The sequence below is a fragment of the Eleutherodactylus coqui genome, chromosome 11 (genome assembly GCF_035609145.1).
Source record: "Eleutherodactylus coqui strain aEleCoq1 chromosome 11, aEleCoq1.hap1, whole genome shotgun sequence".
NCBI lineage: Eukaryota > Metazoa > Chordata > Amphibia > Anura > Eleutherodactylidae > Eleutherodactylus > Eleutherodactylus coqui.
Window position 1 is genome coordinate 83,214,247 of NC_089847.1, and position 19,269 is coordinate 83,233,515.

The 19,269-nt window shown below is 43.1% G+C and overlaps 1 protein-coding gene across 1 annotated transcript in view; it reads right to left on the minus strand.

The window, feature by feature from the left end:
- The window catches only part of LOC136581726 (mucin-2-like), a 71,943-nt gene that overhangs the window by 8,200 nt on the left and 44,474 nt on the right, over window positions 1-19,269 (minus strand). Inside the window, exons 27-32 of the mRNA XM_066582350.1 lie at window positions 18,458-18,535; window positions 15,302-15,314; window positions 12,067-12,728; window positions 10,347-11,316; window positions 7,984-9,914; window positions 1,882-7,800 (exon numbers count right to left, since the gene is read on the minus strand). Of these exons, the coding sequence (XP_066438447.1) occupies window positions 1,882-7,800; window positions 7,984-9,914; window positions 10,347-11,316; window positions 12,067-12,728; window positions 15,302-15,314; window positions 18,458-18,535 (9,573 nt within the window). The remainder of the gene's footprint in view (window positions 1-1,881; window positions 7,801-7,983; window positions 9,915-10,346; window positions 11,317-12,066; window positions 12,729-15,301; window positions 15,315-18,457; window positions 18,536-19,269) is intronic.

Here is a 19,269-nt window from a genome sequence, read left to right on the forward strand (position 1 = left end):
ACAATGCGAAGGGCACTCCCAAAGATAGGACATGCCGCAATTTATTCCCCTGCACCACGATGTGGGAAAATGATTGCTCATGTGTATGACCTCATGCAAAAGAATGGGGTTCATATTACTGCGTCTAGCAAAGCACATATCTTGCACGAGTTCCTCGGGGGTGTAAAAAGGCACTATATGCTGCTCTGTCTGACCAGTACTGCTCACATGGGCAATGCTTGTTAATGAAAGCAGGTGTGCTATCTTAGACTGCATTCACACGACTGTATATCGGCTGGGTTTTCACGCTGGCCGATATACGGCGTCTTTCTCTGCAGGGGGAGGAGGCTGGAAGAGCCGGGAGCAGCGCACTGAGCTCCCGCCCCCTCTCTGCCTCCTCCCCACCCCCCTGCAACTAATTCCCTTCCGGGAATTAGCGCCGTCCCCGTCCCGCCTCTCCTGGGCGTGAAAACCCAGTTTATCGGCTGGGCCTGAAAACCTAGTTTGTACAGGCTCTTCTTTACGGACTAATGATCAGCGGAATCAAGATTCATACAAAATGAAACTATACATGAAGTAATGATTGGTCACATGCAGTCGTGATTGCCACGTGTAAACTGAGCGCCAATCAACTTGCTACAATCGTTGATTGGCCTCGTGTAAAAGGACCATTATTACATCCTTTTCTATTGTCTCTCTTCTGATAGGTTAAAAATGGGCAGGACCACGTTGTAGCAGGTTTAATTAAAATTTGGAAAACAAGAGTTTTTTTTTTTTTTTTTCCTGGCCTGGAAAACAAAGATGGCCGAACCTATCAAACTACATGCTGCTGACAGAAGAAGAAAAGAGGCAGACCACGGCGCTGCTGCACAGGGAAAACCAAACGGGATGGAGAGAAGTCCTTTACTTGGATGACACGTTTCAGCGCCAGAATGGTGCTTTCTTCAGATCACGCATAAAAGAACCAAAGTGCAGTCAACTTTTTTAAAATGACGGGGAGCACGGGAAACGGGGTGCATGTGACATCAGCAACCCAGAAGGAAATCTAAACACTTATGGGTAATGGTAAAGTCAAATCAGCTTCAGGCCTTGGAGTCCGTTTTTTACACATACTGCACATAGACAAAAAAGACGCTAGTGTGTCGTAGGCCTTAGGCTTTATTCACGGCCGGCCGATATACGCGACGATCTGAGACATTCCAATGCATTCATTCACATGGGTGAATTTGCGGTGTGTAAAAACGTTGCACCGTAAAAAATAAATATCCGGCGGGCCCTTCTATGCATGGCTAGAAAAGATAGTTCTGGTTCTATCTTCCGACCGATATACGCCGGCGGCTCCCACGAAGGGAAGGGATAGCAGGTGCCGCTATGTAGGCATTTGAAGTCATTCCGAGGATTTATGCAGAACAAGGGATTTCTTGGCTGCAACGTTTTTTTGTGAAAACGTCGCACCGGACTGTGTGATTGGACGAGAAAACACTAATTATGCTCGGGACTTGATCACGTTATATCTTCGTTCACTCGTTTTAACGCTGCGGCCGGGCGAGCGTGTGAAGGAACCCTCAAGGTGAATGTATTTGATAAACAAGTTAGATATTACTAATTATTTAATCTCAATAACCATTAATTATGATAGAGTCATTATAAAAAGACTTGAAAACTATAGCTAACGTTCCCAACTAAGGTATTCAGAAGGTACTTGTTATAGCGTCTATCACTCTCCCATCTGAAGTTATTACATTCAGTGTATGAGAGATTAGAATAGCAATCAAACTACTTTATCTTTTATATACATGCAGAGAGAAAATGCCTCAATGCTTTCAAAAATTCAATATGCCATACATTAAAATAAAAGGGTTTATATAAAAAAAATTAAAAAGATAAATGTCAAAAACTCACGTAAATGCACATCTGAAGAAACCGCACCCGTTGGCGTTGGTGTTGGCATTGGTGTTTTAATATGAGGAATTTCTGGTGATGTAGAAGGAGTGTGGGTGGTGAAAACGGTAATATTAGTGTTAGGGGTTGCAGATGGTGTTGGTGGTGGACTAGTAGTAGTGATTGGTGATGGTGGTGGTGGAATAGTGGTAGGTGAAGTTGTACTAGTAAGGCTAGTGGTTGGTATTGGTAGTGGTGGTGTTTGTGGAGGAGGAGTAGTAGTTGACGTTGTACTAGTAGTACTAGTAGTTGTTGGTGGTGGAGTAGTGGTAGTTAAAGTTGTTGTACTAGTAGTGCTAGTAGTTGGTGGGGGAGTAGTTGTAGTTGAAGTTGTACTAGTAGTTGGTGGTGGTGGAGTAGTGGAAGGTGAAGTTGTACTAGTGGTTGGTGGTGGTGGAGTAGTGGTAGGTGAATTTGTACTAGTAAGGCTAGTGGTTGGTATTGGTAGTGGTGGTGTTTGTGGAGGAGGAATAGTAGTAGTTGAAGTGGTACTAGTAGTGCTAGTGGTTGGTGGAGTAGTAGTTGAAGTTGTTGTACTAGTAGTGCTAGTAGTTGGTGGAGTAGTAGTGCTAGTGGTTGGTATTGGTATTGGTGGTGTTTGTGGAGGAGGAGTAGTAGTTGAAGTTGTACTAGTAGTTGTTGGTGGTGGAGTAGTGGCAGTTAAAGTTGTTGTACTAGTAGTGCTAGTGGTTGGTGGGGGAGTAGTTGTAGTTGAAGTTGTACTAGTGGTTGGTGGTGATGGAGTAGTGGTAGGTGAAGTTGTACTAGTAAGGCTAGTGGTTGGTATTGGTAGTGGTGGTGTTTGTGGAGGAGGAATAGTAGTAGTTGAAGTTGTACTAGTAGTGCTAGTGGTTGGTGGAGTAGTAGTTGAAGTTGTTGTACTAGTAGTGCTAGTAGTTGGTGGAGTAGTAGTGCTAGTGGTTGGTATTGGTATTGGTGGTGTTTGTGGAGGAGGAGTAGTAGTTGAAGTTGTACTAGTAGTTGTTGGTGGTGGAGTAGTGGTAGTTAAAGTTGTTGTACTAGTAGTGCTAGTGGTTGGTGGGGGAGTAGTGGTAGGTGAAGTTGTACTAGTGGTTGGTGGTGGTGGAGTAGTGGTAGTTAAAGTTGTTGTACTAGTAGTGCTAGTAGTTGGTGGGGGAGTAGTTGTAGTTGAAGTTGTACTAGTAGTTGGTGGTGGTGGAGTAGTGGAAGGTGAAGTTGTACTAGTGGTTGGTGGTGGTGGAGTAGTGGTAGGTGAATTTGTACTAGTAAGGCTAGTGGTTGGTATTGGTAGTGGTGGTGTTTGTGGAGGAGGAATAGTAGTAGTTGAAGTGGTACTAGTAGTGCTAGTGGTTGGTGGAGTAGTAGTTGAAGTTGTTGTACTAGTAGTGCTAGTAGTTGGTGGAGTAGTAGTGCTAGTGGTTGGTATTGGTATTGGTGGTGTTTGTGGAGGAGGAGTAGTAGTTGAAGTTGTACTAGTAGTTGTTGGTGGTGGAGTAGTGGCAGTTAAAGTTGTTGTACTAGTAGTGCTAGTGGTTGGTGGGGGAGTAGTTGTAGTTGAAGTTGTACTAGTGGTTGGTGGTGATGGAGTAGTGGTAGGTGAAGTTGTACTAGTAAGGCTAGTGGTTGGTATTGGTAGTGGTGGTGTTTGTGGAGGAGGAATAGTAGTAGTTGAAGTTGTACTAGTAGTGCTAGTGGTTGGTGGAGTAGTAGTTGAAGTTGTTGTACTAGTAGTGCTAGTAGTTGGTGGAGTAGTAGTGCTAGTGGTTGGTATTGGTATTGGTGGTGTTTGTGGAGGAGGAGTAGTAGTTGAAGTTGTACTAGTAGTTGTTGGTGGTGGAGTAGTGGTAGTTAAAGTTGTTGTACTAGTAGTGCTAGTGGTTGGTGGGGGAGTAGTGGTAGGTGAAGTTGTACTAGTGGTTGGTGGTGGTGGAGTAGTGGTAGGTGAAGTTGTACTAGTAAGGCTAGTGGTTGGTATTGGTAGTGGTGGTGTTTGTGGAGGAGGAATAGTAGTAGTTGAAGTTGTACTAGTAGTGCTAGTGGTTGGTGGAGTAGTAGTTGAAGTTGTTGTACTAGTAGTGCTAGTAGTTGGTGGAGTAGTAGTGCTAGTGGTTGGTATTGGTTGTGTTTGTGGAGGAGTAGTAGTTGAAGTTGTACTAGTAGTTGTTGGTGCTGGAGTAGTGGTAGTTAAAGTTGTTGTACTAGTAGTGCTAGTGGTTGGTGGGGGAGTAGTGGTAGTTGAAGTTGTACTAGTGGTTGGTGGTGGTGGAGTAGTGGTAGGTAAAGTTGTACTAGGTGAAGTTGTACTAGTAAGGCTGGTGGTTGGTATTGGTGGTGTTTGTGGAGGAGGAGTAGTAGTTGAAGTTGTACTAGTAGTACTAGTAGTTGGTGGTGGAGTAGTGGTAGTTGAAGTTGTTGTACTAGTAGTGCTAGTGGTTGGTGGAGTAGTAGTTGAAGTTGTTGTACTAGTAGTGCTAGTGGTTGGTATTGGTAGTGGTGGTGTTTGTGGAGGAGGAGGAGTAGTTGAAGTTGTAGTAGTAGTACTAGTAGTTGGTGGTGGTGGAGTAGTGGTAGTTAAAGTGGTAGTTAAAGTGGTTGTACTAGTAGTGCTAGTGGTTGGTGGGGGAGTAGTTGTAGTTGAAGTTGTACTAGTGGTTGGTGGTGGTGGAGTAGTGGTAGGTGAAGTTGTACTAGTAAGGCTAGTGGTTGGTATTGGTAGTGGTGGTGTTTGTGGAGGAGGAATAGTAGTAGTTGAAGTTGTACTAGTAGTGCTAGTGGTTGGTGGAGTAGTAGTTGAAGTTGTTGTACTAGTAGTGCTAGTAGTTGGTGGAGTAGTAGTGCTAGTGGTTGGTATTGGTATTGGTGGTGTTTGTGGAGGAGTAGTAGTTGAAGTTGTACTAGTAGTTGTTGGTGGTGGAGTAGTGGTAGTTAAAGTTGTTGTACTAGTAGTGCTAGTGGTTGGTGGGGGAGTAGTGGTAGGTGAAGTTGTACTAGTGGTTGGTGGTGGTGGAGTAGTGGTAGGTGAAGTTGTACTAGTAAGGCTGGTGGTTGGTATTGGGAGTGGTGGTGTTTGTGGAGGAGGAGTAGTAGTTGAAGTTGTACTAGTAGTGCTAGTGGTTGGTGGAGTAGTAGTTGAAGTTGTTGTACTACTAGTGCTAGTAGTTGGTGGAGTAGTAGTGCTAGTGGTTGGAATTGGTATTGGTGGTGTTTGTGGAGGAGGAGTAGTAGTTGAAGTTGTACTAGTAGTTGTTGGTGGTGGAGTAGTGGTAGTTAAAGTGGTTTTACTAGTAGTGCTAGTGGTTGGTGGGGGAGTAGTTGTAGTTGAAGTTGTACTAGTGGTTGGTGGTGGTGGAGTAGTGGTAGGTGAAGTTGTACTAGTAAGACTAGTGGTTGGTATTGGTAGTGGTGGTGTTTGTGGAGGAGGAGGAGTCGTTGAAGTTGTAGTAGTAGTACTAGTAGTTGTTGGTGGTGGAGTAGTGGTAGTTAAAGTGGTTGTACTAGTAGTGCTAGTGGTTGGTGGGGGAGTAGTTGTAGTTGAAGTTGTACTAGTGGTTGGTGGTGGTGGAGTAGTGGTAGGTGAAGTTGTACTAGTGGTTGGTGGTGGTGGAGTAGTGGTAGGTGAAGTTGTACTAGTAAGGCTAGTGGTTGGTATTGGTAGTGGTGGTGTTTGTGGAGGAGGAATAGTAGTAGTTGAAGTGGTACTAGTAGTGCTAGTGGTTGGTGGAGTAGTAGTTGAAGTTGTTGTACTAGTAGTTGGTGGAGTAGTAGTGCTAGTGGTTGGTATTGGTATTGGTGGTGTTTGTGGAGGAGGAGTAGTAGTTGAAGTTGTACTAGTAGTTGTTGGTGGTGGAGTAGTGGTAGTTAAAGTTGTTGTACTAGTAGTGCTAGTGGTTGGTGGGGGAGTAGTGGTAGGTGAAGTTGTACTAGTGGTTGGTGGTGGTGGAGTAGTGGTAGGTGAAGTTGTACTAGTAAGGCTGGTGGTTGGTATTGGGAGTGGTGGTGTTTGTGGAGGAGGAGTAGTAGTTGAAGTTGTACTAGTAGTGCTAGTGGTTGGTGGAGTAGTAGTTGAAGTTGTTGTACTAGTAGTGCTAGTAGTTGGTGGAGTAGTAGTGCTAGTGGTTGGTATTGGTATTGGTGGTGTTTGTGGAGGAGGAGTAGTTGTTGAAGTTGTACTAGTAGTTGTTGGTGGTGGAGTAGTGGTAGTTAAAGTTGTTGTACTAGTAGTGCTAGTGGTTGGTGGGGGAATAGTTGTAGTTGAAGTTGTACTAGTGGTTGGTGGTGGTGGAGTAGTGGTAGGTGAAGTTGTACTAGTAAGACTAGTGGTTGGTATTGGTAGTGGTGGTGTTTGTGGAGGAGGAGGAGTCGTTGAAGTTGTAGTAGTAGTACTAGTAGTTGTTGGTGGTGGAGTAGTGGTAGTTAAAGTGGTTGTACTAGTAGTGCTAGTGGTTGGTGGGGGAGTAGTTGAAGTTGTACTAGTGGTTGGTGGTGGTGGAGTAGTGGTAGGTGAAGTTGTACTAGTGGTTGGTGGTGGTGGAGTAGTGGTAGGTGAAGTTGTACTAGTAAGGCTAGTGGTTGGTATTGGTAGTGGTGGTGTTTGTGGAGGAGGAATAGTAGTAGTTGAAGTGGTACTAGTAGTGCTAGTGGTTGGTGGAGTAGTAGTTGAAGTTGTTGTACTAGTAGTGCTAGTAGTTGGTGGAGTAGTAGTGCTAGTGGTTGGTATTGGTATTGGTGGTGTTTGTGGAGGAGGAGTAGTAGTTGAAGTTGTACTAGTAGTTGTTGGTGGTGGGGTAGTGGTAGTTAAAGTTGTTGTACTAGTAGTGCTAGTGGTTGGTGGGGGAGTAGTGGTAGGTGAAGTTGTACTAGTGGTTGGTGGTGGTGGAGTAGTGGTAGGTGAAGTTGTACTAGTAAGGCTGGTGGTTGGTATTGGGAGTGGTGGTGTTTGTGGAGGAGGAGTAGTAGTTGAAGTTGTACTAGTAGTGCTAGTGGTTGGTGGAGTAGTAGTTGAAGTTGTTGTACTAGTAGTGCTAGTAGTTGGTGGAGTAGTAGTGCTAGTGGTTGGTATTGGTATTGGTGGTGTTTGTGGAGGAGGAGGAGTAGTTGAAGTTGTACTAGTAGTTGTTGGTGGTGGAGTAGTGGTAGTTAAAGTGGTTGTACTAGTAGTGCTAGTGGTTGGTGGGGGAGTAGTTGTAGTTGAAGTTGTACTAGTGGTTGGTGGTGGTGGAGTAGTGGTAGGTGAAGTTGTACTAGTGGTTGGTGGTGGTGGAGTAGTGGTAGGTGAAGTTGTACTAGTAAGGCTAGTGGTTGGTATTGGTAGTGGTGGTGTTTGTGGAGGAGGAATAGTAGTAGTTGAAGTGGTACTAGTAGTGCTAGTGGTTGGTGGAGTAGTAGTTGAAGTTGTTGTACTAGTAGTGCTAGTAGTTGGTGGAGTAGTAGTGCTAGTGGTTGGTATTGGTATTGGTGGTGTTTGTGGAGGAGGAGTAGTAGTTGAAGTTGTACTAGTAGTTGTTGTTGGTGGAGTAGTGGTAGTTAAAGTTGTTGTACTAGTAGTGCTAGTGGTTGGTGGGGGAGTAGTGGTAGGTGAAGTTGTACTAGTGGTTGGTGGTGGTGGAGTAGTGGTAGGTGAAGTTGTACTAGTAAGGCTGGTGGTTGGTATTGGGAGTGGTGGTGTTTGTGGAGTAGGAGTAGTAGTTGAAGTTGTACTAGTAGTGCTAGTGGTTGGTGGAGTAGTAGTTGAAGTTGTTGTACTAGTAGTGCTAGTAGTTGGTGGAGTAGTAGTGCTAGTGGTTGGTATTGGTATTGGTGGTGTTTGTGGAGGAGGAGTAGTTGTTGAAGTTGTACTAGTAGTTGTTGGTGGTGGAGTAGTGGTAGTTAAAGTTGTTGTACTAGTAGTGCTAGTGGTTGGTGGGGGAATAGTTGTAGTTGAAGTTGTACTAGTGGTTGGTGGTGGTGGAGTAGTGGTAGGTGAAGTTGTACTAGTAAGACTAGTGGTTGGTATTGGTAGTGGTGGTGTTTGTGGAGGAGGAGGAGTCGTTGAAGTTGTAGTAGTAGTACTAGTAGTTGTTGGTGGTGGAGTAGTGGTAGTTAAAGTGGTTGTACTAGTAGTGCTAGTGGTTGGTGGGGGAGTAGTTGTAGTTGAAGTTGTACTAGTGGTTGGTGGTGGTGGAGTAGTGGTAGGTGAAGTTGTACTAGTGGTTGGTGGTGGTGGAGTAGTGGTAGGTGAAGTTGTACTAGTAAGGCTAGTGGTTGGTATTGGTAGTGGTGGTGTTTGTGGAGGAGGAATAGTAGTAGTTGAAGTGGTACTAGTAGTGCTAGTGGTTGGTGGAGTAGTAGTTAAAGTTGTTGTACTAGTAGTGCTAGTGGTTGGTGGGGGAATAGTTGTAGTTGAAGTTGTACTAGTGGTTGGTGGTGGTGGAGTAGTGGTAGGTGAAGTTGTACTAGTAAGACTAGTGGTTGGTATTGGTAGTGGTGGTGTTTGTGGAGGAGGAGGAGTCGTTGAAGTTGTAGTAGTAGTACTAGTAGTTGTTGGTGGTGGAGTAGTGGTAGTTAAAGTGGTTGTACTAGTAGTGCTAGTGGTTGGTGGGGGAGTAGTTGTAGTTGAAGTTGTACTAGTGGTTGGTGGTGGTGGAGTAGTGGTAGGTGAAGTTGTACTAGTGGTTGGTGGTGGTGGAGTAGTGGTAGGTGAAGTTGTACTAGTAAGGCTAGTGGTTGGTATTGGTAGTGGTGGTGTTTGTGGAGGAGGAATAGTAGTAGTTGAAGTGGTACTAGTAGTGCTAGTGGTTGGTGGAGTAGTAGTTGAAGTTGTTGTACTAGTAGTGCTAGTAGTTGGTGGAGTAGTAGTGCTAGTGGTTGGTATTGGTATTGGTGGTGTTTGTGGAGGAGGAGTAGTAGTTGAAGTTGTACTAGTAGTTGTTGGTGGTGGGGTAGTGGTAGTTAAAGTTGTTGTACTAGTAGAGCTAGTGGTTGGTGGGGGAGTAGTGGTAGGTGAAGTTGTACTAGTGGTTGGTGGTGGTGGAGTAGTGGTAGGTGAAGTTGTACTAGTAAGGCTGGTGGTTGGTATTGGGAGTGGTGGTGTTTGTGGAGGAGGAGTAGTAGTTGAAGTTGTACTAGTAGTGCTAGTGGTTGGTGGAGTAGTAGTTGAAGTTGTTGTACTAGTAGTGCTAGTAGTTGGTGGAGTAGTAGTGCTAGTGGTTGGTATTGGTATTGGTGGTGTTTGTGGAGGAGGAGTAGTAGTTGAAGTTGTACTAGTAGTTGTTGGTGGTGGAGTAGTGGTAGTTAAAGTGGTTGTACTAGTAGTGCTAGTGGTTGGTGGGGGAGTAGTTGTAGTTGAAGTTGTACTAGTGGTTGGTGGTGGTGGAGTAGTGGTAGGTGAAGTTGTACTAGTGGTTGGTGGTGGTGGAGTAGTGGTAGGTGAAGTTGTACTAGTAAGGCTAGTGGTTGGTATTGGTAGTGGTGGTGTTTGTGGAGGAGGAATAGTAGTAGTTGAAGTGGTACTAGTAGTGCTAGTGGTTGGTGGAGTAGTAGTTGAAGTTGTTGTACTAGTAGTGCTAGTAGTTGGTGGAGTAGTAGTGCTAGTGGTTGGTATTGGTATTGGTGGTGTTTGTGGAGGAGGAGTAGTAGTTGAAGTTGTACTAGTAGTTGTTGTTGGTGGAGTAGTGGTAGTTAAAGTTGTTGTACTAGTAGTGCTAGTGGTTGGTGGGGGAGTAGTGGTAGGTGAAGTTGTACTAGTGGTTGGTGGTGGTGGAGTAGTGGTAGGTGAAGTTGTACTAGTAAGGCTGGTGGTTGGTATTGGGAGTGGTGGTGTTTGTGGAGGAGGAGTAGTAGTTGAAGTTGTACTAGTAGTGCTAGTGGTTGGTGGAGTAGTAGTTGAAGTTGTTGTACTAGTAGTGCTAGTAGTTGGTGGAGTAGTAGTGCTAGTGGTTGGTATTGGTATTGGTGGTGTTTGTGGAGGAGGAGTAGTTGTTGAAGTTGTACTAGTAGTTGTTGGTGGTGGAGTAGTGGTAGTTAAAGTTGTTGTACTAGTAGTGCTAGTGGTTGGTGGGGGAATAGTTGTAGTTGAAGTTGTACTAGTGGTTGGTGGTGGTCGAGTAGTGGTAGGTGAAGTTGTACTAGTAAGACTAGTGGTTGGTATTGGTAGTGGTGGTGTTTGTGGAGGAGGAGGAGTCGTTGAAGTTGTAGTAGTAGTACTAGTAGTTGTTGGTGGTGGAGTAGTGGTAGTTAAAGTGGTTGCACTAGTAGTGCTAGTGGTTGGTGGGGGAGTAGTTGTAGTTGAAGTTGTACTAGTGGTTGGTGGTGGTGGAGTAGTGGTAGGTGAAGTTGTACTAGTGGTTGGTGGTGGTGGAGTAGTGGTAGGTGAAGTTGTACTAGTAAGGCTAGTGGTTGGTATTGGTAGTGGTGGTGTTTGTGGAGGAGGAATAGTAGTAGTTGAAGTGGTACTAGTAGTGCTAGTGGTTGGTGGAGTAGTAGTTGAAGTTGTTGTACTAGTAGTGCTAGTAGTTGGTGGAGTAGTAGTGCTAGTGGTTGGTATTGGTATTGGTGGTGTTTGTGGAGGAGGAGTAGTAGTTGAAGTTGTACTAGTAGTTGTTGGTGGTGGAGTAGTGGTAGTTAAAGTTGTTGTACTAGTAGTGCTAGTGGTTGGTGGGGGAGTAGTGGTAGGTGAAGTTGTACTAGTGGTTGGTGGTGGTGGAGTAGTGGTAGGTGAAGTTGTACTAGTAAGGCTAGTGGTTGGTATTGGTAGTGGTGGTGTTTGTGGAGGAGGAATAGTAGTAGTTGAGGTTGTACTAGTAGTGCTATTGGTTGGTGGAGTAGTAGTTGAAGTTGTTGTACTAGTAGTGCTAGTGGTTGGTGGAGTAGTAGTTGAAGTTGTTGTACTAGTAGTGCTAGTGGTTGGTATTGGTAGTGGTGGTGTTTGTGGAGGAGGAGGAGTAGTTGAAGTTGTACTAGTAGTTGGTGGTGGTGGAGTAGTGGTAGTTAAAGTGGTTGTACTAGTAGTGCTAGTGGTTGGTGGGGGAGTAGTTGTAGTTGAAGTTGTACTAGTGGTTGGTGGTGGTGGAGTAGTGGTAGGTGACGTTGTACTAGTAAGGCTAGTGGTTGGTATTGGTAGGGGTGGTGTTTGTGGAGGAGGAATAGTAGTAGTTGAAGTTGTACTAGTAGTACTAGTGGTTGGAGGAGTAGTAGTTGAAGTTGTTGTACTAGTAGTGCTAGTAGTTGGTGGAGTAGTAGTGCTAGTGGTTGGTATTGGTATTGGTGGTGTTTGTGGAGGAGTAGTAGTTGAAGTTGTACTAGTAGTTGTTGGTGGTGGAGTAGTGGTAGTTAAAGTTGTTGTACTAGTAGTGCTAGTGGTTGGTGGGGGAGTAGTGGTAGTTGAAGTTGTACTAGTGGTTGGTGGTGGTGGAGTAGTGGTAGGTGAAGTTGTACTAGTAAGGATGGTGGTTGGTATTGGTAGTGGTGGTGTTTGTGGAGGAGGAGTAGTAGTTGAAGTTGTACTAGTTGTACTAGTGGTTGTTGGTGGCGGAGTAGTGGTAGGTGAAGTTGTACTAGTAAGGCTAGTGGTTGGTATTGGTAGTGGTGGTGTTTGTGGAGGAGGAATAGTAGTAGTTGAAGTTGTACTAGTAGTGCTAGTGGTTGGTGGAGTAGTAGTTGAAGTTGTTGTACTAGTAGTGCTAGTGGTTGGTATTGGTAGTGGTGGTGTTTGTGGAGGAGGAGGAGTAGTTGAAGTTGTACTAGTAGTGCTAGTGGTTGGTGGAGTAGTAGTTGAAGTTGTTGTACTAGTAGTGCTAGTAGTTGGTGGAGTAGTAGTGCTAGTCGTTGGTATTGGTAGTGGTGGTGTTTGTGGAGGAGGAGTAGTAGTTGAAGTTGTACTAGTAGTACTAGTAGTTGTTGGTGGTGGAGTAGTGGTAGTTGGAATTGTTGTACTAGTAGTGCTAGTGGTTGGTGGGGGAGTAGTTGTAGTTGAAGTTGTACTAGTGGTTGGTGGTGGTGGAGTAGTGGTAGGTGAAGTTGTACTAGTAAGGCTAGTGGTTGGTATTGGTAGTGGTGGTGTTTGTGGAGGAGGAATAGTAGTAGTTGAAGTTGTACTAGTAGTGCTGGTGGTTGGTGGAGTAGTAGTTGAAGTTGTTGTACTAGTAGTGCTAGTGGTTGGTATTGGTAGTGGTGGTGTTTGTGGAGGAGGAGTAGTGGTTGAAGTTGTACTAGTAGTGCTAGTAGTTTTTGGTGGTGGAGTAGTGGTAGTTAAAGTTGTTGTACTAGTAGTGCTAGTGGTTGGTGGGGGAGTAGTGGTAGTTGAAGTTGTACTAGTTGTGCTAGTAGTTGGTGGTGGTGGAGTAGTGGTAGGTGAAGTTGTACTAGTAAGGCTAGTGGTTGGTATTGGTAGTGGTGGTGTTTGTGGAGGAGGAATAGTAGTAGTTGAAGTTGTACTAGTAGTGCTAGTGGTTGGAGGAGTAGTAGTTGAAGTTGTTGTACTAGTAGTGCTAGTAGTTGGGGGAGCAGTAGTGGTAGTTGAAGTTGTAATTGTAGTGCTAGTGGTTGGTAGTGGTGGTGTTTGTGGAGAAGGAGTAGTAGTAGTTGATGTTGTACTGGTACTGCTAGTAGTTGGTGGTGGAGTAGTAGTGGTAGTTGAAGTTGTTGTACTAGTAGGGCTAGTGGTTGGTGGGGGAGTAGTAGTAGTTGAGGTTGTACTAGTAGTGCTAGTAGATGTTGGTGGTGGAGTAGTGGTAGTTGAAGGTTTACTAGTAGTGCTAGGCGTTGTTGGTGGTGGAGTAGTGGTAGTTGAAGTACTAGTAGTTGGTAGTGGTGGTGTTTGTGGAGAAGGAGTAGTAGTTGTTGAAGTTGTACTAGGAGTGCTAGTGATTGGTGGTGGAGTAATAGTAGAAGTAGTAGTGGTAATTGAAGTTGTACTAGTAGTGCTAGGGGTTACAGATGGTGTTGATGGTGAAGTAGTAGTTGTTGTAGTTAAAGTTGTTATCGGGGGTGTTGTTTCTTCTATGGTTGATGTCTGTACTGTTGCTGTAATAAAAAACAAGATTTTTTAGCAAACAGAATTGTGTTTGAATTTTGTCCACCTGTTAGGGCTTCTGTTATTTGATGGAACGTTAGTTATCTGTACTACTTCCATTTCCACATTGGCTGTTTCAGTATTTATTATTTTATGCATTCAGTTCATGTGTTCTTACCTTTTGTCATATGTGGTTGTTGTACAGTGGAGTCAGAGCTTTACATGAGAATATAGTGATACTTTGCTTTTGGAGAAAGTCGAATACTTTACACACACCTGTTTTTAAATTTCTTGCTTTTTCTTTTTGCATTGTATGTATTTTTGTAGATAAAACATGTTTTAGTAGAGTTTTCCCAAATATTGGTTTATTGCAGCTTGCATGTATTCTAATAACACAATCTGCTCAATGCTTACTGGCCACTGACTGGAGTTTCTGTCTGTCCTGAACACTAAACTAAACTCAGGACTTTTAAAATGGATGGTTTATCTTTTGGATAAGCCACCTATATTTTATTGGTGGGGTTCCACCTCTCCACACTTCCTCCTAGCAGCAGTTTGAAGTGACCATGGCGCTCATATTAGCACACCAGCTCATTCAATGTTTACATCAGTTTTAACTTGTTCTGTAACTTTTTAAAAAAAACTGGCAATGCAATATATTGCAGTATTGTCCTATTCACTTCCATAGAACAACACTGCAATACCTTATATAGGGCTAGATCAGGTTTGGGGCTCTTTCAGACGAGCGCAGATATGCCGTGTTTTTATGCCCAACCGTATATACCCGACCATCTGAGGCTTTGGTTTCCAATGCATTCGTTCACATGGGCAAATATACGACACGTAAAAATGACTCTCCGTGAAAAAAATGGAACATCCACGACCGAAATACGGCCGGCGTACATACGGTGGCCAAAAAGATAGTTTTGGAACTATCTTTTGGTCAATATACGCCGGTGGGTCCCATAGACTCCTATGGGAGCAGGGAAAGAAAAGGAAGATGGAGGCATTTTTAAAGCGTCTATTGCTGTGAAAAGCTTACAGGTGCCTCCATGTAGGCATTAGAAGGCATCCCGAGGATTTTTGCAAAGCTAGGGTTTTCAGGGCTGCAACATATTTTTTCACTAAAAACAATGCTCACAGTTGTGTGAATGGGCGATAAAACATTGTCTGTGATCACGGAAAAACGCCCATTCAGGCTCATATATGGCGTGGATGAAAAAATTTAAATACGCTTGCGCTCGTGTGAAAGAGCCCTGAAACTGTTGTAAGCACTGAAAAGGCTGCAGTGCTTGCTTTAGCGCCACCATCTGGTAGACAATGTTATTGGCAGAGGTGCCTACAGTAATGCCCTTCTCAGACGAGCCGATTCTCATTTGAACGAGCGAGCGACTCCACCGATAACTCGTCCGCACTCTTGTGAACTGATTAGACAGGCATCGTTGAGAATCGTTTACTTCTCATTCAGTGTTTCGCATTCCTCTGGGAACGACACGTGAATGAGCCAATGATGATTTTTAGTCCTACTGAATGATGAAGGAAAAGTGTGTGATTCTCGTTGGGTTCTTGGCTTGTTTTTAAACCAAACGATTATTGTGCACTTTCGTTCGTTTTAACGATTTTTTGAGCGATAGTTGTTGCCTCTAAGCGCTGATCTCATTATGATGGTCAATCTTAAAGATAGTGCGCTCAGTTTTAAAAGCCCCGAAAATGCCTTTAAGTTTAATGACATTGGAGCTTATAGGAGGAGACGACTACAGAGTCGGCCAACAGCTTTGTATTAGATTTGGCCCTGAATGGCACTGAGCAACTTGCATTGTATTAGGATAATGTAAGCTGGAGAAAACAAATTATGCTACATAAAAAAAAGCCTATTGCAAGTACGTTTAATTTACAAATATAGTAAAAAATGCCTTTGTAGTAATCCATAGCCTTTAAGTTTTAGAATTATATAACCCCTTAAGGACCAGGCTGTTTTTTACTTTAACGGCCAGACACTTTTTCGGGATTTTACCCATGTGGAGGTTTTACTGCCTTATTTTTTTCCCTTTTGCTGCGTTTTTTTTCTGTGACATATAGGGCTATATTTTCAATATCTTTTTCACTGACTTTTTTTTTCAGTTTTTTAGTTTTATTGGGGGTAAAAAACTAAAAAAAATGATTTTTTCTTTTTCGCATTTATAGATTTTATTAAAAAATTTGAATATTCACACTAAAATAAAGTATGGGAACGGGTTCTTCATTTTGTTTTGGACGTTTTGATATATAATATGAATCGTTTAGGATTACAGGGCACATACGACGACGGCTTTGGGTCATTTTCTTTTTTATGTATTTTTATGATTTTATTTTCTTATTTTTTCTTACTTATTTTCTGTGGGACATTGACATGGGTATTTTTTTATTTGACACTTTTCCACTGTAGCTGGGTCATCCATAGGAGCCGCATCCATAGGAGCCCCAGTTACAGGGAAAACGTCACTTCCAGAGCTGATCAGGGTCTTCTAGAACCTTGCAGCTCTGCTGTAACAGGGAATCCCGGCAGTCACGTGATTGTGGGTCGCATAATGGAAGTAATAGTTCCACTTTCACTTTTTAGTACATAGCACTCATTGAGCGCTGTATCCTCAGAAAAGAAGGCTGAAGTAGTTAAAAACCGCTTCTCCCTCACTATCTCTTACCTTTATCGGTCATTTAAGATTAGAAGTGGACCTTCACAGCTTTTTGAGCCCTATTTCAGCTGGTATACCTGCTTTCATGCTTGTAACCATTATCATATAAGCTGCCTTCCTATTCTCTCGCAACATGTCATCTTACAGGCACAGAGAGCAAGGAACTGCAGCTGCATCTCCAGTCTTAGATGCCATTATTTGACATGACTGCACAGGTGATTTTGGAGCTCTCCTATATTTCTTTTCACTTGTGTTTATGTACACACTAGATTAATGATGATTAGCATTAAAATGTTTGTACCAGGATCACAAATTATCCCCTATCCACAGGATCAGTAGGGGTCTTGCCATGTGCCCCTTTGCCTGTCACTGCGGGGTCACTTCTTCCCCTGCAGTAATGTCAGACTGAATGGAGCGCTGACTGAGCATGTGCGGGGGAATCTGCATTTATTTCTACGTGGCTGATGAAAATACCCAAGTGCTTGCTGCTCGTCTATCTGCGCAGTTCCATTGAAAGTGAATAGAGCATCAGCATTCTTGAGTGACCGGCGCTCCCTTAAATTTCCTCCTTACAGTAGAGGGTGCAGCAAGCCGGCAGTGAGAGAGATGGTGGACATGGGACCTCCGTTCTAAGGATCGGTGGTAGTCTCAGCGGTGAGAGCCCAACTGATCAATAAATTAGCCCCTATCATGTGGATAGGGGATAACTTGTGATCCTGGTACAACCCCTTTAACTTTATAACTGTTGGCTCTGATTAGAAACGCATAAAATTCTTTGTATTTCACAGCTACATCCTAGAAGCTTTTTCATGATTGCACTTTTTTTTTAAATAAAAGCACACACTGGGCAATATTTGGTATTAGTTTGAATTCGGCTCATTGGTCTCATACATTGGTATTAGTTAAGAATTTAGTAAAAGAGGTAGAGAAGTAGAACTACAATAGTAAATCCTATATCTTGTGAAGGAATGCTACCACCCAGGAGTCTTATTAAGAATGCCTGACAATCAAGACAAGGATTGACAAAACTATCAAAAAATATATGTATAAAACAGCAGAAAATTGTACTTACACTTAAAATATTGATTCCAACATATACCCTTAATGAGGTCTCACTGGGTGAAGCAGACCTAGGCTGTGTTCACATCCTACTTTTTGAATATGTTTGGCATATGCGTTGGGAAAGCGTCTGATGCATGCGTTTATGTGCTGCAGAATATTTGCCTAGATGAAACCTACCCCTGGCAATAATATCGGATTGCCTGGACTGAGAGAAGCCAGACCAGCTTCTGTCACCCTAGGCAATTAGCTACGTTAGTGAGTTCCCAAATACACAATGGCAGTCATGGTGTACTTAGGAAACTAATAAGGACTAAGTGCACAAACCTGTAGTTGTGGTTAATTTTGGAGTTGGAGTCAGCTCCGACGTAGTTGACTTGGGAGTTGTACTTGGTGTAGTTGATGGCACTGGTGTAGTTGAAGGCACAGTTGTAGTTGATGGCACTGGTGTAGTTGATGGCACTGGTGTAGTTGATGGCACTGATGTGGTTGATGGCACTGGTGTAGTTGATGGCACTGGTGTAGTTGAAGGCACAGTTGTAGTTGATGGCACTGGTGTAGTTGACGGCACTGGTGTAGTTGACGGCACTGGTGTAGGTGATGGCACTGATGTGGTTGATGGCACTGATGTGGTTGATGGCACTGGTGTAGTTGATGGCACTGGTGTAGTTGATATTGCAGCTTCAAATAAAAAGGAAAACAAAGGAAGATTACAATAGCTCTTATTATTATGCTATATGCACTGACCATTTTCTTTCACATTCCCATAATATTTGTTTGTGTGATAGCATTGCTATTAAAGACGAAGATAGGAAAATCGAAGTTTATCAACACCATGTAAATCACTGGGGTTCTAAACCCAAAGTTAACCAGCAGGGCTGACGTCAATACTAGGCAAACCTTGGAAGGGCAATTCTTATGTTCAAGTCGGACACAAAAACAGCTCATCCAGATAGAACACAATAGTTGTCTTGAAAGGATAGATATACACACAATTTGTAAACTCGGGGAATACAACTATTGATAATGAAACTAAACAGTGGGAAAAGGGAAATCTCACCCAATCATACTAATACAAGAAAAACCCTACTTAAAAGCCAAGCAATCATACTGACAAAGATGGCCCTGCGTCTGGAACCTGGGGGCATTCCTAGTTGGTAACATGGGGGTTTAAAATTGCCATGTTTAATAAACAGCCACAGCAATAGGAAGCAGATGTTAACACTAGTAAAAGTGTAACAACAGGCACTTATCTGACACTGAGATGACACAGGAGATCATGGACTGAACCAGGACTTCCACTATGTAGAAGAATAACTAGTGCCCTCTGAGAGGAGGGGCCAGAACAAATATACAACAATCACAGTTGATTGGCTGACTAGGAAAACCACCTTCCCGCTGACCGATCCTGCTTCACGCCAACCGATGATGTGAACATGTTGGCACCCAGTGCCAAATGACAGTCACCCTGGACCCACTTCCTGATTGAGTCCGGCACACCGCAACAACACTGTGGGTGTTTAATTTTTTTTTGCTGCAAGTAGATACTAGGCTGTTAATGGACCCACTTAGCCAGCAGATTCCGCTTTTCTGCTCTTGGAATGGAGCAAAAAGACTGAACCCCCGACACAAATGTGAAGACAGCCTAAAAAAAAAGTAAAAACTAAACCTAAACGAGTGGTTGGATGCATGAAATACCTACAATGCTATATTTGCATTACAGAAATACCCTAACATATGTACCATAACTTTAAAACCAATTCTTGAAAAAAAAAAGTATCCCACCCCAGCTAAAACTGAGCGTAAACTCATTGAATTAATACGTAAATGATGTCACTTAAGCACAACTTACTACATGGGACACAAGTCTTCTTGGTTGGATCATAGTATTTGTTAGGGCCACATTGGTAGCATCCTGTATTAGAGAAATATAATTTATAATTACATTACATACTAATTACATAAATCCATATGATGTGATATATATGTATATATTTGCACACACATGCCTGCCCAGGAAAATTAGTCAGTGGAGTTAATTATGATAATACTAATGTAAAGGCGTCAGCTAATTCGAATACAGTAAATGCTCAGGATAAACCAAAGTGGAGGTCCCTTTGTGTGTTGCCCCACTGGCCTAGTTTTGTAGACACTGGTGGAATTTTTCAGAAGCCTCCACAGACTTTTCTTTTATTCTTAGTGCGTCTAATTAAAGTATTTTCCGGTAAGCAACATGTCAATGAAGTTTTTCGTACAGGACGAGCCACGGAAAATTAGCCCAACACCACATCATATAAAGTTGTCTAAAAGAGAATCTTTTTTTTCCAATACAACTAATCAGGGCAAAGCTTTAATTTTACCTTTACCAGTATAAGACATGAAAGCTGCGCTGTGATTGGTTATTATGAGCCGCAAAGACAGATTTACTTTTAGACACCTTTCATAAGTGTGTGGTGCTGGGATATTTTTCTATGGGCCACCCAGTAGATGCTATGGTGATGATGAGTGAGTGTGAGGCATAGCGTGTAGTTACATAATACATACACATGGGGGCAGAGTTGTTTTGATAACAAACTGTACCACATATTATTAAACAGAGTTTCCCTGAAATCTACATTTTTACATGTCAATCACACATGTCAAACAGTC